Source organism: Melitaea cinxia, chromosome 11, assembly GCF_905220565.1.
Source record: "Melitaea cinxia chromosome 11, ilMelCinx1.1, whole genome shotgun sequence".
Lineage (NCBI taxonomy): Eukaryota > Metazoa > Arthropoda > Insecta > Lepidoptera > Nymphalidae > Melitaea > Melitaea cinxia.
The window spans coordinates 311822-339618 of record NC_059404.1 but is presented as its reverse complement, the minus strand read 5'-3'; the positions used below and the strand labels follow the sequence as shown (position 1 = coordinate 339618).

The 27797-nt window shown below is 36.8% G+C and overlaps 1 protein-coding gene across 1 annotated transcript in view; it reads left to right on the top strand.

Annotated features, from left to right (window-relative positions):
- Positions 1-27411, top strand: part of LOC123657758 (mothers against decapentaplegic homolog 6) — a 34137-nt gene extending 6726 nt beyond the window's left edge. The window contains 4 exon segments of the mRNA XM_045593269.1: positions 12564-12617; positions 20137-20217; positions 24285-24445; positions 27018-27411. Of these exon segments, the coding sequence (XP_045449225.1) occupies positions 12564-12617; positions 20137-20217; positions 24285-24445; positions 27018-27389 (668 nt within the window). The 3' untranslated portion in view covers positions 27390-27411.
- The last annotated feature ends 386 nt before the right edge of the window (positions 27412-27797 follow it).

Below are 27797 nucleotides of genomic sequence, written 5' to 3'. Positions count from 1 at the left end.
GTTACAACAAAATTTAGTGTCCACGAGCAGAGATATAGACATTTGAAGAAGTAGTATATAGGCATTGTCTTAGAGAAAAAAAAAAAATAAAAAAAAATAGAAGGGATTGAGTATCCCTTTCGAAATTTTTATCATCGTTTCTTGATAGTAATATAAAGATTTCTACAAAGTTACAACAAAATGTAGTGTCCACGAGCAGAGATATAGACATTTGAAGAAGTAGTATATAGGCATTGTCTTAGAGAAAAAAAAATAAAAAAAAAATAGAAGGGATTGAGTATCCCTTTTGAAATTTTTATCATCGTTTCTAGACAGTAATAGAAAGGTTTCTACGAAGTTACAACAAAATGTAGTGTCCACGAGCAGAGATATAGACATTTGAAGAAATGGTACATAGGTGTTGTCTTAGAGAAAAAAAAAAAAAATAAAAAAAAATAGAAGGGATTGAGTATCCCTTTTGAAATTTTTATCATCGTTTCTAGACAGTAACGGAAAGGTTTCTGCGAAGTTACAACAAAATGTAGTGTCCACGAGCAGAGATATAGACATTTGAAGAAATGGTACATAGGCATTGTCTTAGAGAAAAAAAAAAAAAATAAAAAAAAAATAGAAGGGATTGAGTATCCCTTTTCAAATTTTTATCATCGTTTCTTGATAATATTATAAAGGTTTCTACGAAGTTACAACAAAATGTAGTGTCCACGAGCAGAGATATAGACATTTAAAGAAGTAGTATATAGACATTGTCTTAGCGAAAAAAAAAAAAAAAAAAAATATAGAAGGGATTGAGTATCCCTTTTGAAATTTTTATCATCGTTTCTAGACAGTAACGGAAAGGTTTCTGCGAAGTTACAACAAAATGTAGTGTCCACGAGCAGAGATATAGACATTTGAAGAAATGGTACATAGGCGTTGTCTTAGAGAAAAAAAAAATTAAAAAAAATAGAAGGGGTTGAGTATCCCTTTTGAAATTTTTATCATCGTTTCTAGATAGTAATATGAAGGTTTCTACAAAGTTACAACAAAATGTAGTGTCCACGAGCAGAGATATAGACATTTGAAGAAGTAGTATATAGGCATTGTCTTAGAGAAAAAAAAATAAATAAAAAAAAAAGAAGGGATTGAGTATCCCTTTTGAAATTTTTATCATCGTTTCTAGACAGTAACAGAAAGGTTTCTGCGAAGTTACAACAAAATGTAGTGTTCACGAGCAGAGATATAGACATTTGAAGAAATGGTACATAGGCGTTGTCTTAGAGAAAAAAAAAAAATTAAAAAAATAGAAGGGATTGAGTATCCCTTTTGAAATTTTTATCATCGTTTCTAGACAGTAACAAAAAGGTTTCTGCGAAGTTACAACAAAATGTAGTGTCCACGAGCAGAGATATAGACATTTGAAGAAATGGTACATAGGCGTTGTCTTAGAGAAAAAAAAAAATATAAAAAAAATAGAAGGGATTGAGTATCCCTTTTGAAATTTTTATCATCGTTTCTAGACAGTAACAGAAAGGTTTCTGCGAAGTTACAACAAAATGTAGTGTTCACGAGCAGAGATATAGACATTTGAAGAAATGGTACATAGGCGTTGTCTTAGAGAAAAAAAAAAATTAAAAAAAATAGAAGGGATTGAGTATCCCTTTTGAAATTTTTATCATCGTTTCTAGACAGGAATAGAAAGGTTTCTACGAAGTTACAACAAAATGTAGTGTCCACGAGCAGAGATATAGACATTTAAAGAAGTAGTATATAGGCATTGTCTTAGCGAAAAAAAAAAAAAAAAAAAAAATAGAAGGGATTGAGTATCCCTTTTGAAATTTTTATCATCGTTTCTAGACAGTAATAGAAAGGTTTCTACGAAGTTACAACAAAATGTAGTGTCCATGAGCAGAGATAAAGACATTTGAAGAAGTAGTATATAGGCATTGTCTTAGAGAAAAAAAAATTAAAAAAAAATAGAAGGGATTGAGTATCCCTTTTGAAATTTTTATCATCGTTTCTAGACAGGAATAGAAAGGTTTCTACGAAGTTACAACAAAATGTAGTGTCCACGAGCAGAGATATGATTACTTTCACAAATACAATATAATTGCCTCCTTAGGGAAATTGCAATATTAAAAAAATAATCAAAGTGGATTATTTATTTTTTTACCTTTTTTTCTAATTTTTTTTAATATTCTAAACGACCTTTGATTTAAATTTTAACCTTATTTCATGCTTAAAGACATAGATTTTTTTGCTTTTATATCGAATTAACCTCCCTGGTTGGGTTTTTAAATATAAAAAATAGAAGGGGTGGAATTTACCCTTTAGATCTTTTTCATAGCGAGATGATATAACGTCACTAATTTCTGTACAGTTACAACTTAATCTGTTGCTTTTTTATGAGATATAAAGCGTGGCTTCTAGTTTCAGTGTCATTTAATTTTGGCTGCTAGCTGCTAGCTGCTAGTTTCAGTTTCATTGTTCCGACCTCACCTGTGTGGTTTTTTCACCGTCTCGGCGATCACTCGTCGCCAGTTTTTTGTCAACTTTCGCGGCAGGACAGTGACGCGACAGGCCTCGGCATTCCTTTGAATCATTCTTTCAACTTATAAGGCTGAATGTTGACGAAAAAACGTTATTCATGTGTCGATTTGTTTGTTTTAATCGTTTTCATATTTAAGAGTGATTGAAGTATTTTTTAGACGTGTTTGCTTAAAAAGCTTCGTGAACAGTTTAATAAAAACTAGATTTTGTGTATTTTAGTAACGCAGCAAAGAAATGTAACGTGAGTTTTGTCAGTTGTTAACTTTATTTAGTTTAAACTGGAATTGCAAAGTTTTTATTTAATAATACGTCATTTTTTTTTTTTTAATTAACAAATATTAATTATTCGCGTTCTTCACACTTTTGCCCTCTATTAATCTGAGCTTTTGCCTTTCAATTTCAAATCAATAGACGTGCTCATACTTTCGCCTACCGTCGCAATAAACACGACAAAAAAGGTAAAATCAATCAAAGCCAAGACTGCATCTATTTTCGAGCACCTGGTTCACTTGTTTTATACGTCTTTACGTTTGCCAAGTGTTGTACATTATGACAATTAATTATCCTCGCTTTAATTCTAAGGCTGTCATGCAACTAATACATTCGAAAGACTTCTATTTGTATTGACGGCGATAAATCTCCGAGATTTATGCCGAAAACGAACTGCAAGCCTCCCGTGCGGCTAGATGAAAACGTTCCGAGGTATTTATTTCGGTAGACGTGAGTCATATGGAGAAGTTATTCGGCGTGCACTTAAAAGTGAATGTAAAACAAATCCGCGCACATCAATCTGAGCGTAGTACGTGCCCGGAGCGTGTTTGCGGATCGGCGCCAATCACCGCCGAGCCGCCGGCCTCTATTTGTGAATGTTTTTATCCGCCACGACGCTTTCCGAACGCTCTCGATGAGAGGGGGTCCTTATCTTATCGAGCGCAGGCGTCGACGCGACGCCAGACTCTAGCCGGATTAAAGATCACCGAGGAATTCACGCTCCTAAGGTTAACGTGTGTTAATCCGCCAGATAACGCCGACAGAGAATGATTCGTCCCGACCCGCCCGGTGCTGACTGCACCGATCGACACGTTTTCGAAAAGTACAGGTGACGGCGATGGAAGTAATTTAAAGAATTACGACTTGAGTACGTTTAATGATGTCGTCTAGATATAGCTGAATCCATCTGCTGTTAGCGTTGCGTCGGAGGCGGCGGCGTGGCCGATATTTATTTAGCCATAATTGCTCGTCGGCTGACTGGCGCCGGCGCCATGTCGCGCCGTGCGGGGCGGGGTTGGGAGGGGGGAGCGGTGCGCCGGCGCAGGTACGCCCGCACTGCGTAAGCTCAACTCGATTTTCGTGATCAATTTTTTTTTTCGTTTTATTGTAGTCTGGTCATGTTTTTGGGTTGCTTTGTTGAATTTGTGAATGGTTATCTCGTTACGTCCGCCAGGTACATTGTGGTTCGTATAATAATGGTGAATGTCATTGTGGGAACGTATTTTTTTACGAAGGCGAGTCGGTTTACAAGTTGCCTCGCCATCGCCGAGCTATTAGTTCCTCGTTCCACATTTCGTAATGTTTTTCGTGAACGATAAGGTCAATAAAGGAAATCCTTAACAACTTTCTTCCGTTTCGCTCTTGTCGTGAAATCGGAATTATCGATGATCTCATTGGCGACGGCGTCTGTTTACTAGATTCTATCCGCCGTCTGTGTCACAGCAGCCCATTGACTCGGCACCTGTGACGGAACCGGTCGGCACGCCGCCGGCTCTTGCGAAACTGGTCAAATTTACTTTATTGCTCCGCGCCGCGACCGCGGCCGCGACCGGTCGCACGGCGATCGCTCACTCTACGATAGTGGTAATGGGCTCACTTCGAAAGCCTCGTGTTTTAGACGGTTATCTATCTTTGCGCCGGCTCCGCTTCTATTGTCTATCGACGCCTACAATGCTTAATGTTCAACACTCGTGCGGCGACTAGAATTACGATACGAACGGCGTTTCTGAGAATATAGTTATTACCTAATTAATAAATATTGAAGTCCATAAAGAATCCATTTAAGTTTACGATTTGAAACTGTAGAAGATGGCTTAAATTTTTTTTTATACCACTACGTCGGCAAACAAGCGTACGGCTCACCTGATGGTAAGCGATTACCGTAGCTTATACACGCCTGCAACATCAGAAGCATCGCAAGCGCGTTGCAGACCCAATCCCCAATGCTCCCCCAGAGCTCTGGTCACCTTACTCACCAACAGGAACACAATACTGCTTAAAAACAGTATTATTTAGCTGTGATCTTCTGTAAGGTCGAGGTACTACCCCAGTCGGGCTGCTCCATATTTTGAGCAGGAAATTTCTGCTGTGCCCTACCTCAGTTAAGTTTAAATAAATATATTTGTTTCCTGCTTTCGGCCTGGTCGTCTCGATGTGGATCGTCAGGTCGAGCGATAGACACGATACAAACATACAGACAGGTTCGTATGCATGCGTCAGTCGCGCGCTCGCCGCGATACATGTTTGATTCCGGATTAATGTCGTTTTCTCATATTATCAATACTCGGAGGCCTTTTCGAGGATGTATGAAACGGTACAGATATATAATATGGTAAATCTTACGTCATTCTCTTTAATGAAATCAAAGTTAATATCGATACTTGTATAATTAGGAGACACGCGTTTTTATGCTGTTTCATATTAGTCTGGCTCCGATTGACATTTTATAGAATAAAATCTTATTATTTTAAACTCACACGACGTGGTGTTTATTAAGAAGCGATGATAAGATTCTAGAACGATCTCTGATAAAGGTTTAGTGTATAACCTTTCAAAGTGACCACTAAAGAAAAGTTCTAAAGAATTTAATTCTTTTTTTGCTGATTAGAATATTTAGTATAGAACAATAAAAATAAAATAGACACAGTTAAACAATTGTTTAGTTATTCGAATTGTATCTTTGTAAATACATAAGTAATGAAGAACGTAAATTTTTATAAAAGTGAAATATATAATATTATAAAGATTTCAGACATTGCGTATCGGTAGTGTTACTGGTAGCATAATTATTTTATTGTCAGCCCTTTCTCGAGAAGGCCACTGTAAAATCGCACGCTACGAACAACGGGCGTGAGATAGCAACGGTACACATTTTCAATGAAACTTTTTGCCCGTAACAAAAAAAGGTATCTTTTTGTTTAAACTTTTTCCTTTCTTTTACATGACGGGCGACAGTCGTCCTATGAATTATGACAGTGATCCTGTGATCGGGTTGTCTGACAGTCCTGTGACAGTACAGCTTAACAGATGGTCACTTGTTTCATGGCCGTGTTGCCTGACAGTGTTGTTTAACAGTCGTTTCGTGTTCCTGTTGTCTGACAGACTGACAGTAGCGTTTGACAGTTGTTTCGAGGTCGTGTAGTCTCGTTTGTCTACCCGTGAACATGCCTCCAGCAACGTCGAATTATTTGGAATATTGGAAACATTGGAAATCTCGGAAACTTCGAAATGTTAAGCACAGTAAGTCCAGTAAATGAACACTGAACTATTGACTTAGAAAATGTTACTTAGGAATTTTATAGGCTCAGTAACTTTACCATTCACATTAGCAAATTGGAACCGCACATCGCACTCAATTCATACTAAACATTAAATTGTAAACATGTTAATACTATCTAATGTGATTATTTTAAAAATTCCTATGGAAAATTACGTAAATACGGGAAACGGTCGGCGATGGAACACAACACGATTGCGGTGAAGCCTCCTTTACGATTCCTCCGTCGTATCTCGTGCGTCAACTAAAAATTAGCCTCGAGTCGTACTAATGAGCTCTTTAAAGATGCCGGCTTCTATCTGTTGGCTGCGAGCGTAGAGGGCGGCCATATCAATGCGCCCAAACGATTAAATACTTATTAGCGTTTGTAAGTACTCTGTTATGTCATCTCCTGAGGATGAGACGGTTTGATCTGCTCATTTGGTTTAGATGGTGTTTTGAATTCGGTTCTAACGCCATAATTCGCGTTTGTCAACGTTGCGTGCTGCGTAACGGTGGTAATATTCTTGTGTCACATTTATGCAATAAAGTAGGTCATAGTCTTCGTTATGGTCTCCATTTGATAGTTTCGGCTCACTCATTAAGTCGACATGTGCGTGTTGTGTGTACATTCATGAATTGTTGAAAAATCATATCAAACTCTTTCATGTTGTCGGATAATAGTAACGTGTTTCAGGTTGTAAAGGCAAAAATACTGAACACAATTGACAAATTTATTTTTTGATAGATATTTTAATGTTGTACACAAATTGACCAAATATCCTAAAGTAATGTTTACATTTCAATTTATGTTATTTTCAGTGTGAACTCCGGTATTGAAAATTGTGTTTTATGATTCATGTAACATTTTCCTCGTACCCATTAGTTTTTGCCCTTGATTTTTATTGAGAATTGAAAAAAGTTGTTATTTATTTGGGCACACAATAAATTTTAATAACAATGTTCTTTAAGACCTTATCGGACTAGATGAAGACATCGGTTTCACACGTCGTATTCTTTAGTTTCGGTTCGTAGTCCCTCGAATAAAAGCACATTAATCAAAGCTCTACACAACAGATACTTAACATATGTATACATTTGTTTTGCTGCTTGTCAGTCGGTCAGGCAGTCGTAGTATTAATTTTGAAAAGAACTATCAATAGGAGAGTCAACTAGTTTACTTGACTATTTTACGGTTCTAGGCTTAACATTTTAGGCTATGCGCTGCTAGGCACGTGTATTAGTCGCTCTTAGATTTGTTTCACGAAACTATCATGTTCTGCCAAGCGTCGTGCTCTGACGTCGGTCAAGACATCCGCGTCCCTGGTATTCTCTTCAATCAACGCATCGAGCGTACGTGTATTAATTACACTACGTCATCATATGTCATGTTTTTGATCGTTGCTATCAATAAGAGGACATGGATTACTTATGTCAGCTGTTTTTGGGCAAATTCGGGCTCCGCGACATGTATACGTCAGGTTTTTTTACACAAGCGTACGGCTCCTGATAGCTTATAGACTCCTGCAACACCAGAAACATCGCAAGCGTGTTGCCGACCCTACGCCCAATCCCTCCAGGACCATTACTCACCACACAACATTGCTTGAAAGCAAATATTATTTAGCTGTGATTTTCTGTAAGGTCGAGGTACTTCCCCAGTCGGGCTGCTCATTATTTTGAGCAGGATATTTCCTGCTGTGCCCTACCTCAGTTAATAAAGTTAAGTTAGTCAAGAGGTTCAACTTCTAGGACTATCTTTTTATCGCGTGACATTTACATTATATTATATCATGTTTATCGTTTGTATTGTTTTGATTTGTTGACGTCAATTTATATTGTAATTATTATTTTAGTTAAAGTGGAACGCGATGATGTGATGTGTCTTCTTCAGGTTTGGGCAACGTTGTTAATATACGTTCCCAACGCCTTGAAAACAATCTCATATCAAGTGTGTGTGGGTGTTATCTAATATCATTGACAGTTTTAGCATCAGTTGAGCATGTAGCAGATCTTTCTTGTGACACTCGCAACTAGGAATTCGCTGACTGTTTGTTACATACCATCTCTACTTCTAAGAAACGTTTAATGACAACTTCGTCAGCGTATTTAACGCGCTAAATACGCTGGTGAGACAAAACGAATTCGTCTCATATGACAGCGGCTAGCGAATGCCACGCGAGTGGTAACGCCGTGGACATTAGCATCGAAGGGATGCAAAGCAGGCTGCGCACATAGACAGGCGGTCACCTTGAATAAAACATTGTGCACGACACTTATGTGTATTAATGCGACGGCCGGACGAATGAGGTGTGTCCATTGACGAGCTAATCTCCGCCTACGTTAAATATAGCTCGATGAGCTAAATGCTATGCTAGCTCGGATACGACCAGCGACTGCGCCGACTTTGAATTCTTGTAGCCACTCCTCCTCGTTTGGGGGCTAGCGAATGTGACGTCATCCCTTGGCGCCTCTCGACATTCTTTGTCAGTTTTATTTCCTTATTTTTTGAAATGTTTTTATAACAAAGTCTATCGAAATCGTCTCGTTTGATGTTTAATTAAAATTTATAATATATATTACGTTATTTACAACCGGTCGATTATAATCGATACGTGAATTAGAAATACGCGTAATATTATGTCATTCGCGAACGTTCGGGTGAGCGAAAATAATAGATGCGATCAGGGGGTACTGCTTTTTTATGACACAAAGGAAAAGAATAAGTAAGGGCACGTAGGAAGGTGGTCCAAACGAGCAAACGTGTCTGCCGGTAGCCTGGTGAGAGACAATAGTTCCGCAGCGCCCGCAGCGTGCCTGAAAGGCGGCGCGGCGCGTGGGCTCGCGGCCGCCCGGCGCCGACGCCGGCGCCACCGACGTGCTACAATTCGGGCGAGTTATTTTCGTCGATTCACACGCGCAGCGATCCGTGTGTATAACGTTTTTTTCGTATTTAAATCTGTTCGTTGCCTCCGTGCTCCGTACGCCGCTGAAAACAATTAATGCTCCTCCGTGGATCACCGGCGCTTCGCCCCTCGCGAGCCGTCGTCGTCGCCCCGATAATGTGTTATTGATCTATTTCGGAGTTGTTTATTAATTCACTTCGAACGTTTCCAACGGAAATTATTTCGTGTTAAAACAATGTACGAGCGGGATAATATATTATGACATTGTTACTAATGTTTGAACTAACAAAACATGTGGACTTTCGAACTAATGTGATCGTTACGATAAACAGTTTAGAATTATGACTTTCTAGACTCTAATATTGTAATAATCACTTTAAATATGTCCTTGAAACGATAGCTAGAGGTAAATAGGTAAATATTGTCAACAGCAGTGTTCTAAGGTGAGCTCTATGGGAGATTTAAGAGGAGATTAGAAAGGATTTATTGCTTGTTTATTGTTTTCCTATTGCGTCGCGACACGTGGACGGAGCAATTAATGATTCGCGTCGATATTTTGGCAATTGGTTAGCAATCAATAACTGCTCTCCGGGACTTTGTTTAATTAGTAGCAATACTATACGGTACTAAACACTTGTCTAGCAGACCAATCTTAGCAAGATGAGGATTAGGGCGATGTACATTCTTATAATTCTTGGAGTCGAACACTTGGTAATCAATGTTCAAATTCTTATCCTTTTTAAGAATAATTCCTTTGCACGTTTTTAAGTTTGTAGTTCAGTTATATTTAGTTATGGGAGTCAATTTTTGTCATCGAAAGGCCCTTAGACTGTCTGTATTCTTAGGTGCTCGCTGGTGTTCACCTACTAGATTTCCTGCTCATGTTTTTACAGATTGTTGAACGTGATTTGACACATTTTATACTCCTTTTTCCTTCTTCGAGTGTCACATAAGTAGCAAAAAAATATATTTGTATCTGTAATGACAGCAGAGAATCCTTTCGAACGCTGTAAACATTATATGTATAGCTGAAGTGCTGAAGACCAGCGACAACTCAAATTTGCTACCGCTACTATTCCATTCTTGTTTATACTACGACCGCGCTCCCGGCACAGTTAGGATTCCTTTCATCCCGGAACGATTTCCGAACGTATTGTATACGAAATAGTGTTCAATTTACAATAACCTGCAATTTAAATAAAATTGAAACGCGATACATAAGTTCAGCACATTGAAATCTAAACCGTGGAACCATCGTCACATGAGGCATTTTCTTTTGCAGTCAGTTTCGGGTCCTGCATTAAGTGATGGTAATTTTTAATTAAATGTACTTTATGATTAACGATTCAGAGTCTTTTTTCCTTTAATGAACGAGGCCTCATATGACGTAATGCGTTTCAAACTTTCAGTCACGCCACTACTTATAATTACGTTGATTTTTTACTGCCAAAAGGTGGTATATCGGTTTTGGGCTGTTAGTCGATAAGAGAACCTATTAAACAGTAATTAGGTATGGAATTAGTCTCTCGTGTGTGGACAGTGTGGATGGACAGGCGGATATCAAAGTCAACAAGTGATATTATTTATATCTCGTCGATGGCACGCTAGGCGTGCGGAGTCGTTTACGTTCGCTGTCTTGTTTTTCAGCTTAGGCTGGAATCTCATTGTGAGTCATGCTAAGTATTTCAGCCTGAGCTTCGAATTTTAATATAATATCGTTCCTGTGATATATCAGTGTCGGGTTCCCATCGACGGGTAATTGTGCATGTGTGCGTTGTATCTAACACAGATGTATGTCTGTTACGGTCTTTTAGTTGAATTTTTATGGCAAAAAGGCAATGAATAAGTAGGTATTAAAAATGACAAGGCTGTCGCAGGTACTTTACTATTTTTCATTATCAAAACAATTCAATATGCAGGTGCATACGCTGCGGTTGTTTATAAATTTCTCGCGCATGCGCCGTTAAAAAGTTCTTAGAAGTTCACGAGTTCGTTATAAAATCTCAGTGCCTATTTGTATTCGATTATTGTTAGCGTTCGAAAACATTACTTCACACGTCCGCCGCCGGCGCCGAATCGCAAATGACAATTTCACGACGCGCATTCGCAATTGAAAAATAACAATGGCGCCCGAAATTCGGAACGGACGACAGCGCGTGCCGCTCTGTTTGCAAATGTTCGGTGTTCAAAATTTTTATTTAAACTTGTTATTACTATTCAAACTTTGAAAATCACTCTTATTGCAAAAATTGATCAGAACGTAACAATAAATTGTTTTATACATTGTCTTATACATTGTTTTATACATTCGTATTGTTCTGTAATATTTTATAAATTCCTACGAGACAATGTTCATCTATAAAGAAGAAAGTATACCTATCATTTCGTACGAATTAGAAGCATTTTCAGTCACAATATTAATGAGATTGTTGTTTACATCAAGTGATAACTTTTGGAAGTTATACCTTTAACGGCAACGTAAGATTAGCTTTTCTTATAATTGAAAGCGTTATTCTAAAGCTTTATTAACTTATACGAATTTAAAGGCATTCAGTTTAATCATTCCTTGCATTGAGTTTATTTACAGTTACTTCTCTGCTCCTATTAGCGCGACATTTTACAGCCTAAAAGAGGCTACAATACAACAATTTTTTAATTCGTTATGATCCCTTTAATGGTTAATTTAAAGTTACATTTTTATTATACTTCTTTAAAACGACTGACTTGCATCCCACACGCGTCTAGGGTAATTGTTTTAACCTTGTAACTCTTGAAAAAAGTTTTAATATCAACGGTACTCATTGAATTTCGTGCGTTCAAGCCGCTTTTGCTACGATTTTCTTAAAATACCATAATATATATAATAGCGAATTTTAGTAATGCTCGTGTGTAGGGTTCGATTCCCGAGTCGGACGTAAGTGGCTCTACCTGATCGGACCTTGTTTGTTTAAGTGGTGTCCGGGACGAGTAACGCGGTGGTTCTGGGAACTGACCGAATTCCTCCGCTCAAGTTCGGTAATCTTGGAACTAATTAATGTTTATCGTTTTTGTAGGCCTATTGATTGGTTGTTGGGTATTTTTTTTTTTTTTTATTTATAAAATAATGTAAATATTTCGTTCAAATTATTATTAAAATATTTTTCGGGAGTTATGTAAATTGTGATGAGTAGAAACTTTCTTAAAACTCGAGAATTATTCTTATAGTGGTAAAATTATGAAAATTTGTGACTGATCATGAATTCTTTTAAGGTCGATTATAATACGTTGAATTAAAGAATTAAAAAAATCCTTATATACCTTATTAAAAAACATACAATGTCTTTAATTAATTTATTGTAGTTGATGGGAAGCTAAGACCGGTTCGGAAAGCAGATTCTGCAGAGAAGAACCGACAAGAAACTCCGCAGTTACTCTTTAAAAATATATATAAACTGTGTTTTATACTTTCGTAATATCTTGCTTGAAGTACAGCGTCACTAAGTCCGCACATCTTTATCAATTATGTAACCTGCACCGAATAATAAGCCTTAACAATTTCTTTTCAATACAAACTTTAAATTTACTTGTGTTTTATTGTGTAACTAATGATAATGCCCTTGTTACAGAAACCCCTCCGCCTCCATACAGTCGAATAGCAATGGACGACGTCAAACCTAAAGGTAAGAATTTTTATTTCATAAATGAATATTACCTATTCTGTAAGTTACCTTTACCGACTTCCAAAAAAGGAGGAGGTTCTCAATTCGATTGTATTTTTTTTAAAAGTATGTTACTTCAGAACTTGACTGGGTGGACCGATTTACATGATTTTTTTTAATTGAAAGCTAGTGCGTGTCATGTCGCTACAGCCTGTAATATCCCACTGTTGGACACAGGCCTCTTTCCCCGTGTAGGAGAAGGATCAGAGCTTAATCCACCACGCTGCTCCAATGCATGTCAATGCGTGTCATTTCGTCCCATTTAAATTTAATTACGATCTAACAACTACTTTTCGAGTTATATCTAATAATACGTATTTACTTGACTATTTTTTCGTCGACCTACGTTGTATTATACCACATAACTTTTCATTAAGTGTACCGATTTTGATAATTTTTGTTTTAATCAAAAGCTGATGCATATCTTGTGACCCCATTTAATCGAGATCTGATGACCACTTTTTGAGTAATCTTTGATGACCTGTATTTAGTGGACTTTTTTTTCGTTAACCTGCGTTGTCGATGTGATGTGAGGTTGACTGAAGTCTAGGGGTAGTTGAGTGTGAAGCGTTTATTTGTGAAAAAAAACCAAAATTATAAAACAAAAACAAAACATTGCAATTCATACCACATTACTTACTCAGTGATAGATTTTGTTCACGATTTTGGATGGATTTTATATAAGTACAAAAAAAGTAATAGCGAATGTCTTTTTTATTTGTGACACATTTTTATTTTTTAAAAAAAAAGTAATTAAATAAGAAAAACTAAGTTCTATAAAACATAAAAATCACAATATTGTGAGATCCGAGATGGAAGATGGCGTCGAAAAGCGAGGCAGATAGAGGAATCCGACCGATGGCCGGCGCCCGCGCGCTTCCTGGAAATTAGGGGAAGGTAGGGATGTGCGTTCTATCGACCACTTAACTCATAGCGCTCGATAAATTCAAATAAGTAAACCTTTGCGATAACTCGGAGATATATCGTCGTTACTTTTGTAATGAGTTAATGACGAATTACATTTGTAATAAAGTAACAAAAGTGACAGATAACATATCTTGAACGCGTTGTAAAATACTGAGTATAATTTTTAGACTGTATAGGACGTAAGTTAAGTTTAATAACATAAACAATATTTGCTTGAAGTATATTAAAATCATTTTGTACAAAATATACAAAGAGAGTGATATACAAAACAAAATTAGCAATGATCTTGAGAAGTTGAACGATTTACGTACATTTAAATCGCAAGCCGTTGATTTCGAATTATTTTTATTTGCTATCAAGTTGTTTGTCTCGCGAGATATGATAAGCTATTTCTATAGCGCTTATCACATCGTCTTACGAATACTATTAGAAAACTGTATTACAACGAAAATATTATCTCTCATTAAAAACAGACAAAAAGATAACCGCTTCGTTTCTTACGACAAACATAGTTATCTGCTAATTAAACAGCGACGCGGTGCGACTGCGCAGCCTCGCCCGATAAATATGCAAAAGAATGTCGTACATGTTCGATGAATATCGACAATACAACTGTCTTAATCAATATTCTAGCTTATATCTCGAGAAGAATGCTGAATATTTAACGTACCTATTGTCCTCACTTGCGAACTGCATGGATAACACGAACAATTAAACTATCGAATTTGATATGAACGCTGCGATAAATTGCCTATAGAACAAGTAAATGTTTCGATTAAAACACGCCGTCCGTCAGCGCAGCCCTAGAGAGCGGCCGCTCGACTTGCGCGCATTCCAACGGCGGCCGCCATCTTTAAACTACATTATTAATGCTTACGGCAAACATCAGTGACTTTTTTCTTTTCCCTTCTAGCGACGCGACCCCGTCGAGAGGATATATTTGTTTTTAATAAAGACCTTTCTAATATTCACCATTGACTTTCGATTTTAATGGTAGCGACCTATTCGTCATTGTGACGACGAATCTCTTCATTGTGGTTTAATAACCTCGTTAAGTAGCCAATAACTAGAACGGTCGAGTTGTGAGATGTTAGAAACTTTGACGTATTTGTTGAATATCTTCTGATGAGTCTTTATACGAGTTAAAAGTTAAGTAATTTTCATGTATGTGTAATTTATATTAATGAACGCTTATGTTAGAAGATTCAATTATGTTTTTCATTTTAAGTTAATTGATTAATTGAATATTACTTGTGTTACATAAGTTTGAGATATTTTTATCTGCGATAAAAACACTGATTAGGATCCTTTTATTTAAAATTCTAACGCTTCTATTTTTGTGCCGCAACTAATTGAGAATGTTCTGAAGGCGATCGGACGAGCGGAGCCGAATCGTCGTTGTTTATATTTCGTAACAATCATACCGCTCTGTGATATTGTGAATACCTGTTTTGTTTTTCACTTATCACACACGATCGATGGTTTTTGGTTTCTTTTTTAATTTCTATCAAGTGAATAACCATTGTGTTAAGTAACAACAAGCGTGAAAAAATATTATCATATAAAACGATTTATCCCCACACGTCACAGGAAATACCGTTTCCAGCAATCGATGTTCTCGCACGCGGGGTGGAAAACTTGGCTCTTTATTACGGGATTCCCTTCCAGCCTTCATCATAGGGTTTTCCGGTGCTCCAGACGGATGCCTCCCCTCGCCGCGGTTTGTTCGATTGTCTACGTGCTGCCAACCCTCCTTCGATTATAATTTCGGACGCCACGTCACGAAAGTTAGCGAACCGACGACACTAATTATCCTCTGTCTTAATGTAATTCCGGCGATAAATTCCCATCGACGCCCGCTCGGCGCAGTGAATGGACGGCCGTTCGGTCCCTTCCTCTCCAGATACGGTTGACATTGACATTCCGCTCGAGTCCATTACGATCTCTCTCACGTGCTTCCCCGAACTCATTCATTCCATTTACACCGGTCCGGTCTCACGGCGGCTCATAAATTTCGCGCCGAATAAAAGAATTTCGACCTTAGTGGTTTCGATTAGGAGTTACGTGGCCGGCTCGAGTTTTTAAGTGATCCGGTGCCTTCTCGCGGGTATCGCGCGAGTGTCGCGATAACGGCGGTATCCATTAGCGTTATCGCGACGCTATCGCGGCGCCGGCGCCGCTCGCTGACACGAATGTGACTGGTCAACCGCTGCGACTCTTTAGATGTTCGCTAATCACTGGCTACTTTGTATCGGATGATTATTATTTAAAAATACATAAATTTAAACGAAAAATCGTTTCGGCAATATGGTTTTCTGTGTCAAAAGTCAGTTATCTTTCGTCAATCGTTCCGGTCAACAATTCGAGTGCTGCTCGCCTAAGTAGCCCCGGTGCCGTTCGTTCACCTTCGGCGGCTTATCGCGTCCAATATTAATGTGAACCGCTGAAGTCGAAGCCGCTGATAGCCTGTAATGTGGTTTTATCGGAGAGAGGATGAAATTTTTAAGTGCTTTCCGAGTTCTATCGAGCGACGCCTTGCTTTGCCACGGAGGTGCCCGGGAGGCGCCCACGACATTAATATAATACAAATACACAAATAATGGCGACATTTATCTATTGTTGAATTCGATTTCGGTATTGAGAGTTATCAAAGAGTATTTATTTTTATAACTATGTCAAGTGTAGGCTACACAAGGTGTCACAAATTATAAGACTTTATCTTAAATTAAATATAATTGAATTGTTGCTAGGGCAAAACTTCTAGTGATCGTATTCCCTCCCTTCCCAAAACTTAGGCCATGTAATGTCACGCTGAGTCGTATAGGTGCAACAAAAATCACTAACGTCGACGCGGGTAAAATCGCGCCTTCCGGATGTTTTTTTACATTTTTAATTTGTGCAAATTCATCTGAAACGTGTCTGAGATCGCACAGGAACACAGCGATACAATAATAGAAATTCCGACAGCAATTTTCGTAAACTAAAACAAATATGAATTTATATATTAAACGCGCACGAGTAACTAATATCCGCTATAATAACAAGAGGAAACACGTATTTACATAAAACGAATACACGTGGACTGCGTTGTTTTACTCTGAACAACATGTGCGCGAGTGGAGTCGCATTGTTAGCATATGTGCCGACTATGTTATTATAGTGGGCGAAAAGTGTTTTACTTGGGATCTTAGACTAATAATTAAGGTTTAGAAGAATTGAATCGGGCCGTTATGTGTAATACGCTGACAAAAAATATTCAATTAAAAATAAATAACTAATACTGTATATATATATTGTTAAAGAATTTTAGTAACAAATACTCAATATTTAAGGAAATTTCAGAGTAATTACTACTTTATATTTATTTTTAAATTATTGTTTAGCATTTACTGTATAAGTTACTGTTACTGTTAATTAAACAACGCTTTCAGTGAGAATGAGCGAGCGAACCACATACTTTATTTAATATATACCTTCATAGATAATACGTTAATTACAATAGTGACAATACAATATACAGGTGGCGTTACTGTCTTTATTTTGATACATAATAACAGTTACAAATTCTGAATACTCTGAAAAAGTAAAGGACACGCTCGGCTTGTGTTACTTGACCGGGAAAATATCAAAAAAGAGCACAACATGTATTATTTATTTAAATCCTTTCTGCAATAGACCCCCGAGAAATCATTCGGAAATTTTATGCCTGTTTATGTTAAGGTTACGGTTAGAGTTTTATTTCAGATATCCGATGGATTCGGATACGGTTGCGAGGATCAACATTTGTTTTTTATATTTAAAATTTACACCCAGGCGTTCAAAATGCCCATGCCCTTTGTCAAACATGCATTATAATTATATTAATACCAAAGGCGATTCATCATAGAAACTACAGATCCACAGTCTTGTGACTGCCTAGTAAAACTAGGACGTGGTCCGTGCTGACAGTCTTTTCTTTGGATCAACAATATTACATAGTTTGATTCTTAATATTTCTCGGTGTTCCGCAAGTAACTACAATGTGTTCTTTATTTCTCGCACGTAGCGTTTCGGATAAATCTGTTCGTAACACCGCATGATAAATAAGCAACTTCAGAGTTGTTTGAGCTGCAAATAGTGTTGAATATCTTTACCATAACGCGTCTATATAACTTAAATAATAATTTAAATGGGTAAAAACTATCAATCAAGTCTTTTGTCTCAATGCCAAAGACGAATTTTCTCGAAATGCCATCTCCGGATAGGTGTAAAATGACGCCGGATCCAGCGAACTACTGGATTGAAATCCGTGAAAAGCCTTTGTCGTGTATCCGAAAACAAAAACCAAACCTAGACCACATGACACATGTCCGTGGTCACAGACATATGTCATGGCCGGGTTCGAATCCGCCAATTGCTGTGACCACTCTGCCTGTATAAATTAACAAAGTTTCCCGTTTAAGTAACACACTTAGCTAGATTTAAATAAATATTGTTAGATATAGGTATACCGAGGTAGGTACACAAGCCTACGTGAAATCATATTCTGACGTCGCCAGTTTTTTTTATATGTAATTAACGCAGGTGCGTATGGCGGTCCGTGGGTCCGCGCTCATCTCGATAAGATCTCCAGTATGATAATCTGCCTCATTATACGGACGTAAGTGAAGACCACGCCCACCGCGAACAATATTACATATAACGAATTAGTTATGTACGCTCCACCTTAACGAGCGATGAAGCTAAAGTAATTACCAGACGAATCGTACGAGGAAACCGCGGGAGATGATCTTGTATGTGAATATATGGGCTTAAATATATAAAATAGTATGACTTGTGCACGTCACGGAAAAACTATACGAGATATTACAAGTTATATGTTAGACGTTTGGAAGTTTGGGCGATTTTGATTTATTCTTATTAAAAAAAAAACTAAATTTTATAATCTATGTATTATAAAGATACCAATTCGTTATCTTACTGTAGAGATTTTTGAATGTTTTTTCCTCATGTTAAAACAATTAAGAACTGAGACCAAGTAGTGTTTATTGGTTTATTATAAAATATATTTTTCTTAAATTTGAATATATATAAAAACAGCATAAATATAACACAAAGGGCCGCGCGGCCGGCGCAGGTGTTCGCGCTGATGTCATTACCAACTAGTAAATCTGGTCGAAGATACTTTATAACCTAGTTTTTTCGCGTCGAATTCGCATCAACTTTTTTTTTCCATATCAAGTCGAGACCAGTGTCGGGTTACCTCGGAAAACGAATATTAAATATTTTTAGGATGATGTGATTAGGATCGCTGTTGCGGCGCTGTAGAACTTTTTTCTACACTTATACTACTGCAACGTGTATTATTCCAAAATAAATGCAGGTATTTTTCATTATTGTTACTGTAGCCAAATCATCAATTAATACATATAATAAAAATGTGTAACGGACCGCTGTCTGTACATGGAAGGTATATGAGAAAAAATTGGGACCTTTATCAACGCAAATGGCACCCAAATGAATGATTGTTAGAATTTTTGTTTGTCTGCGCGTTAGTGCACGATCTCAGAAACGGCTTACCCGATTTAGATGTTGTTTTCACTAATATATTCTGGTAAGCTTAAATTAACATTTAGTGTTTGTTTCACGTCAATCGGTTGATAAAAAAAAAAAACTTATGCCAATTTAAATAATTACATGTAACATGTAAATACCCAAAACGCGACCGAAGTCTCAGGCACGGCATTTTTATTCGGTTTTGTCTGTCCGGCACCTTGACCGCGTGTCACGCTACTAAATACATTTAAATGAAACCGACTGACTGCTACATTTGTACCACGCGCTTAGGACATTAATGAAACTATTTATTACAAAATTCTAAAGAGTTCTCTTGAATCTAAAATCGTTCAAAGTTCTCAAGTAAATATCACATTGATACGAGTATCTACATAGTCACCAAAGTTAGGTCAAAATACTTTAAATTATAGATTCGTTTAGGGTTTTCGTGTTTACGTAACTTTAAGGAAACGGCATGCAAACGGTATTATAAGTCATTCTTATTTAAATCCCTGACAGACGGTTTTTGACTTACGTTACGGAATTTTTACATTCACGTTTTACCTTTAAATTTTAATATCCATGTGTTTAGATGATAATATTTGTATATTGTTGTTTGGGTAACATGCTCGTTTTTAGTTGAAATTCGAAATTAATTCTTTAATTACCTAGACGTATAAACTAAGGCGCTGACTCTCATCTGTCATCCGTGTCTATGGCTACTACTCTGAAACAACGTTATTTTTATGGCCTATAACATTCATTAATAAACACATCGTCGTCTAATGCAAAAAGCAAATGTCAATTCTAAATTCTTGTTGCTTCGAAAGTGGAATTTTCAGCTGTTTTGTATGTTCATCTTAGGCACTCAAAGGGTTATAGATTTTTAGTTAATTCAAATTTACAATTTTAATAATTACGTCTAAAGAATGATTGAATAATTGTATATTTTTTTTTGTTCCCATTCGAAAAACAATAAGAAAAAATTATTAATGTGAGATTGTTTTATTGTCCACAGAGCACGGCCAGATTACAGAAGATGCGAGGAGGACGGACCACGAGCGGCTGGTCACGGGCTCCCTCGCCACTGATGGCGAAGGTTGGTACCACATTTCCTTTACCCACTACTCAGATCACCCGAGCGATTCTTGAGCGAATGCGATAACTGAGCAATAATGTTACGATGTCGTTGCGACGTTTCGCCGAAATTACCGACATTGATTTGCTAAAGAAATAGACTGCCGTAAAAAAAACTGCCGTTAAATATAAATAAGTTTTATATATTTTTTTAACTAAACGGTATTATAATACTAATATAGGTTTAATAAAATAGATTTAGTGATATATTTAACAATTGCTGTCATAAAATAAATGTAACTTAGAAGAAAGCAGACCTTTTTCTTTTTTTCACGTAAGCACGGCAATATGGGCGATGGCGCCTTGCCTTTAAAAGCAACATCGACTTTATAGTTTTATAGTAGTATAGTATCTAGACTGACTATCTAGTATCTGACTTTGTGTTACAGTTTCGACATAGTCTAAATCCAATTATCTCCTCTTTCCTTATCTTTTTTGCTAGCGCACTTTTCAAATAATTTTCCCGCGTATTTTATTCCCCATTTCTCTAAACAAGGCTGAAGAAGTCTCTTTATCCTGAAACGTCAGGAGCAGAACGCGAAGGTTGCGCGGTCAATTATGCGCAATTACTCGGGTCGACGAACGGCGCCGGCCGCGCTTCTGATATATTTTCTGTTGACGATATCATTGTTTGTATCGAGCACTAGCTGCCGCCGCGGTTCTGTTTGATTTTCTTGTCCAATTCGCGTTGATTTGTTGACTACCTAATTCTTTTTTTTATTACCCAATACTTCTTTTTTATTATCTAATGCGTATCAAATCTGTTTAAGCCTACTGCTCGCGTACTATAAATAATTGCGTAATGCTTTTTAGCCTATTATTTTCTCAATTAATAGTGCGAATGTAAACGTACTGTCGTTAAAGCGATCCAGAGTCTAAACAGATAAAACCCAACTTCTATTGTCCTAATGGTGATGAATGATAGTGTCACAGCATTTTATAAAAAAAAAGTATAATTAAAATGGAAAAAAAAGTTATCATGCCACCATTTTGTTTTGATTAGCTTTCAAAATAAAAAAGCGTAATATATTTAGCGCTTTAACGCTTTATATTATATTAACGCTTTATATATTTTTATATATTTAGCGCTTTTAGCGCTTTTAATATATTTTGTGCTTTGTTTTTTTTTTTTTTTTGCAAAAGTAGTCTCAAATTTGTCTCACTTCGTTCGTGTAATCACTTTCGCGCTTTGAGCTAGTCCTTAAGTATTTCATATTATATCATATTGTATGGTTGTATGAAACCCGTCGTGTGCAGGTGCGGTTTATGCTTGACCGGTTCTACACATTTCACTAATGACCTAACAAGTAATTACTAAAAATCTTAACAGACAAGAATTAAACTCATATCTGTAATAGTTATTATCCAAAAGAAATAAGTAAAGTTTGATCTTGTTTAACTTTTAAATTTCTTTAAAATTGACCAACAACCCAGAATAATTTGAAACAACATAATTTCGTCTCAAACAATGCTGTGACTTTTAAAAATTCCCAAGTAAAACCACATGTCCCATGGTCGTACCACCAGGTCGAACCACGGCGTCATGGTGTTAGAACGTGTCTCGTGGTATAACCTTGACGATCGATTGCCGCCCCGCCAGCCCGGCGCCGACTTACGCCATACCGCTACCATTTTTCATGGGATTTGTCAGATACCTGATGGTACTTTCTAGATATTTGGAATCTATGAAGCATGTTTTCTATATTATTGATTATATGTCTTTAAATATTCGTTAGAACTCTACATTCCTTTCTATAAAAGAGAAAAAATATTTGAAAAATAATTAAACTATTCTATGCCCTGATATGGCTTTTGCTATTGCAGTTTTATAAGTGGGGTTTGAAAAATCTTACTATACTATTATAATTTAAAACTCTTATTAATTATGGTTAATAACTCTATCGATAAAACATCATATCTCGAATTAGTCCGCCACGAAAATAGCTGCCAAAGTTATACCTACAATATCGTACGGTAACTCTTGTATGGACACAAAAAGATAGAGGAATAACCGCCTATTGTTATCATAATTGTCAACATCCTAAATTTTATGTTTCAATATCAGCTGGTTAGGATTTCATTTATATTTAAAGTTAGACATACGTAATAAAGAAATTTGATTAAAATAAATATCTCACTAAAGTTTAATTACGTAAAACTCTTGATTAAAGCAAGATAAATACTATGAAAATTATTAAAATACGAAAGTCCTGTGCTCGTCGCGTAGGAACAGAATGAGCTCGACCGGTAATTTCCCTGTCGTTAAGCGACTGATGTAATTCATTTACTTATTCCATTGTGTATTTATCTTTTTTGCATGTCGATTGTTGGCGGCACATGACTGGAATATTATCTCAACATATTATTAAACAATCCTTTGAAATAGACTAGCGGAGATTGGCAATGATGTTTGTGATAGTGGAAATCGCGTTATGTTGTGTTAACTCATATAAATGTTAATTGTATTAAAAGTTTGACGTTTAACCATCGTACGATTTTTGAGGAAAGGTATTTATAATTATTATCTACATTTCTGGTTTAGTTTTGTCCAACTATTTGTATGTTTTATAAGTTTTATGATATTAGGATTGTGCATACACTAGTAGATCGTCGTGGAATGTCCATAGATTAATAGTCACAAATCCGATAAGTTCCTATTAGCTGACATTACTTTGAAATAGTTCTTACTATTCTATGATAGTTTTTATAACTGTTACACCATTTGGAAAGTTTTTGACGCTTTGTCTTATGAAATGTCATCGGAAATAGCATAATGTCCATGTTTAAAGTATAAATTTGGCGGCGTGAGTGTGACAGGTCGTCAGCGACGCGCCGTTCCGCGCCAACACTCTGGACATACCGTGATGTAACCACGCTGAAATACACTGAAACTTAAGAAGTTGTTAAAATATTAACTTTTGAGATCATTTTTTTATATTGGACGATTGTTTTACTGATAAAATTGCTCGATCTTTGCTGCAATTCTCGTGGAAAATAGAAAAACATTACAGAAGCTAAAGTTTTCATAATATATACCGACCTCCTTATACGTTCCTACATAGAAACTTGTACAATTTCAACAAGAGGTTGTGAGATTATGTATTATCATATTTTCTTACTGTGGGACGCCATTTTAAAAACAACTAATTTATACTAATTAACTCATTCTCAAAGCAAATTACCGCCGGAAGGCTCATTATATAGGGACCGCTAAAATTAATTACAGTTTAATTGGTAATATATGTATGATTTCATTTTGGTTTAAACTACATAAATACACATTAATTAAGTTTCTCTCTAATTGAACAACTCGTAAAGGAAACTAGCATTAAATATACGTTTTGTGAAAAATATAACTTAATTTCTCAAACTCGTCGTTATCTCGGTTCTAGGATCTTTTGAGATGATGGAGAGTGATGTGTCTTAGACTCTGACGCAAAAGAGGGGTGTTTTTCGAATATATAACCAGTTCAGCAAACAAGCGTACGGCTGACTTGATGCTAAGCGATTACCGTTCATTATAGACGTCTGCAACACCAGAAGCATCGCAAACGCGATGCCGACCTTATTCCCAATTACGCCCAGGAGCTCTGGTCACCTTACTCACCAACAGGAACACAATACTGTTGAAAGCAGTATTATTTAGCTATGGTCTTCTGTAAAATCGAGGTACTACTACCCCAATTTATTTTGAGCAGGATATTTCGTGTTGTGCCCTACCAGTTCAGATGTTCCAAGGTTGTCGCCAATATCTGTCTGTATGTTTGTGGAATGGTAGATCTCGAATGAATGGACCGATTTTGCAGCGATTTATTTCGGGTGGTTCTTAGCTATTTAGTGTTTAAAGCCTATCTATTTATTCATTTTTAAACTGATGTAGGGTATTTTCGACATACAATGGCTATAGCTATCATTTCTTGTGTCACCTCATAACTTTTTACTGGGCGTACTAGACTGCGAGATTCCTAATAATAATTATGTCAATGTAAATTGTAGTAATTTTTAACAAAGTGTCTCTGTAACCCTCAGAGCGTCAAAGCTGGGAGTCGGAGTGGTGTCGCCTGGCGTACTGGGAGCTGACGCGGCGCGTGGGCCGGCAGTTCGGAGTGCGCGGTCGAGCCGTCGACGTGTTCGGAGGCTCGGGCGCCGGCCAGGGGCTGTGCGTGGACGCGCTGGACGCGGAGCCGCAGGTCGAACAGGTAACTATTGACTTTTGATTTCATTTATACTAATATTATAGAGGTAAAGTTTATAACTTTGTTTGTATGTAGGGGGTAATCTTCGCAAATACTGATCCGATCATGAAAATTCTTTCACTAACAGAAAGCTACACTATTCAGCAGTGACATAGGCTATATTTTATTGTAATTGAACAAAAAATTCAGTAAATAAGAAAATTATTAAAATATAATATCAAAATGGTAAATAAACTAGCGCCATCTATCGCTATTAGAAAACAATTTATTAGTCTTTCGACGTTATTAAATTAGTCTTATTTTAGTCTATCGAAAACATTTTCTCGATTTTTGATAGATGGCGTTCGAGCAACATATTATTTATTTAAGTGCTATAAAATTTGTTCTTTAAAGTATGTTATTTGGTTAATATAATAATAATTAACGCCCAACGAAGTGGGCACGGGTCGGCTAGTCTAATATTCAGTTGACTAGCGCAATATTTCAATTTCATATGTATTATATAACATTTGTTTGTGTACTTACACACTGACACAGAATGTTTCGGTCAGAAAAATGAATACTAGAGTAGCAATTCCAAATGTTTAATTTTTTAATTTTAGATCTATTTGATACAAATAGACTTTGACAGCAGGAGACAGAAAAGCCCATTAGGACCTGTTTCACCTCAATTGATAAACTATAGCTTTAAAATTAATATGCGAATAGAAATATCTCATAAATAGTAAATTCGATGGTTAAAAAAATAATGAATTAAAAACTTAAAAGTCGCATACCGTCTTCCGTCAAATAACGTTACCCAAAACTGGTGAAACAGGCCCTTGACTAGCAAGTTCTACAACTATACTATCGTGTTACGTTCTAATGCTAGTTGAAAGTTAAATAGAAGTCAGACAAATCGTACTGACAAATAAATAAGGTTACGTCGGTAATCAGGTTACCGGATTCCAGACCAAAACAATGGTCACAAAGTCGACTTGTCGCCGTTCGTTGTTCGCCAAAATCCCAGTACGTGATTTGGTTCGAAGTTTCCCACTGCAGTGCGTACGTGCGGTCAGACATGCGACCGCGAGTAAAATTATTTATCATCTGCGTTTATCAACACTGGCCACTTAGTGACTTTTTCTTTATTTTTAATCTAATCCAAAAAAGAGGTTCGTGTGGTTTCATTCAAATTTTGAGCTGACGACTAATTTTTGAGTTGTTCCTCGTAATGGGTATTTGTAACTTAATGATTGTATTAAATTTTACATACTCTGTAATCTAGGTAACGTTTATATTTCAACGAATTACTAAGTACTATAAAATATATGTCGAATAAAACACGTGTAAAAATTTCCTATTTGTTCTTTACCGTAAAAGGAATAATTAAATACACCACAATAGGTACGTTAAACAATTAGAAACATAGGAATTATCGGTATTTACTTATAAAATCTAACTGAATTCCAACTGTATATAAATCTATAATATAAAATGTAGCGGAAAGTTAGCCATAAATGTGCAAGCAGGTGAAAACGAGACGGAAGTCTAGTCCCATATATGATGTCACGCGTCTTTAGGAAGCTAGTGCCTACAGTATGCGTTCAATTAGCTATGGCGACTCCTATACCTACATAATAATTCATAGCAATCTAATACCTAGTAAAGTTTATTAAGGGCCTGTATCATCGGTTACCGTTGACGCTATTTGAAAGATAAATGTATCCAATCGATAAAAGATTTTGATTCATTATTCTTTTTCGCCATTGAATTGCACTGTATTTATCACACATTTCTGTTCGCAATTGTGAATCTCAAAGTTGTTGTTTAATAATTGAGGCGATACAGGTTTGAATGGCCTATTCTACCTCCTGCTGCTAAAGGCTATCCGTAACTTATGTTCGGGATAAACTTCATCAGCGGGAAACAGGCCTTAAATAAACAATTTTCTAGGAATTCGAAAGTTAATTTAGTATTCAGCCGCGCAGCCCATATATTCGATAGGCTAAAATAAATCTTTTGCGGTCGGATTGAGCAGTAAATTGTGCGTATTGCATTTATGTAAATTGATTTAGCGCCGAGCATTCCGTTCAGATAACCTAAGCGATAACTCGCGATACCTACACGTTGCGCTTGCGACGCTACACAAACAGACCGACCGTATTTAATACTCTGTTCATTTCTAAGATCTTGTGATTGATATTTTAAAACTATTTGCTTCTGTAGAACATCTATTTAACGATAGTTGTCCGTACAACCGGTTTTATTAATCTGTAACTGATTTCGCTAAGATATGGATAAGTTTTAACGTAGTTCCTATGAAATTTTACGTTACATTCGAAGTTGTATTGAAATTTAGTTAATAAGTAATCGCGTTTGTTACTCGTCAGATACAAATGATCACCGCTTCATTTATCTGGATAGCGTGATGTTTCATACCCGGAAGCTTAAGTGATTTATTTTAAACGTTAACAAAACTTTACACTTTATTAAAACAATATAATTATGCATTTTATGTTTGACATTTCTGTTGTATAACATCAACTATGTAATATATGCTAGTAAGTTTCTCGCTAAGAAAGAGTCTAAATTCTTATTATAATCTTTCCAGGTGCGGAAAACTCGAGCGAAAATAGGCCTAGGGGTGACATTGTCACTCGAAGCAGACGGTGTCTGGCTTTACAACCGGAGCCAAGAACCAGTCTTTGTCAGCTCCCCAGCGTTAGACGCGGCAGCGGCGAAAGCTTTACTCGTGTGGAGGGTTGCACCGGGCCACTGCCTGTGTGTTTTCAACCCTTCTGCTCCCCCACCACCAATGACACTCCCCCACGTGGGCCCCGTGGACCCCAGGTCGGTCAGGATATCCTTCGCTAAGGGCTGGGGTCCTAAGTACTCCAGACGGGACGTCACCGCCTGCCCTTGCTGGCTCGAAGTACTCCTAGCTCCTCCGAGCTGACGATAAGAGTTGTGATTGTGGACATGGACCAGAGTGTTACGTTTATATGGATATTTAATTCGTGACACGGACTTAAAGATTTCAGTGTTTTGTTTTATACGAACGGTTTTTATTGTCACAGCGTCGAACGGCCTGTGTGAAGGGCTTGAATGTTTACTTATTCATAATAATACTTATAAACTCATCGTTATCTCAGTTCTTCGTCAGGGGCTGTGGATATTCGTAGCATTTCTTAAAAGTTTTGTATTGCAATTGTTGAATTACATTTGCTAATTTTGTGGCAACGAGTTCACAGTATTGATATCCTCACCATATGACCAAACTATGTTTTTAATGGGAGAGAATATTGTAAAAATGGTAAAATTCCACAGTTGGACGTATTTTAAAGGACCTTTATCTTTTAAGGTT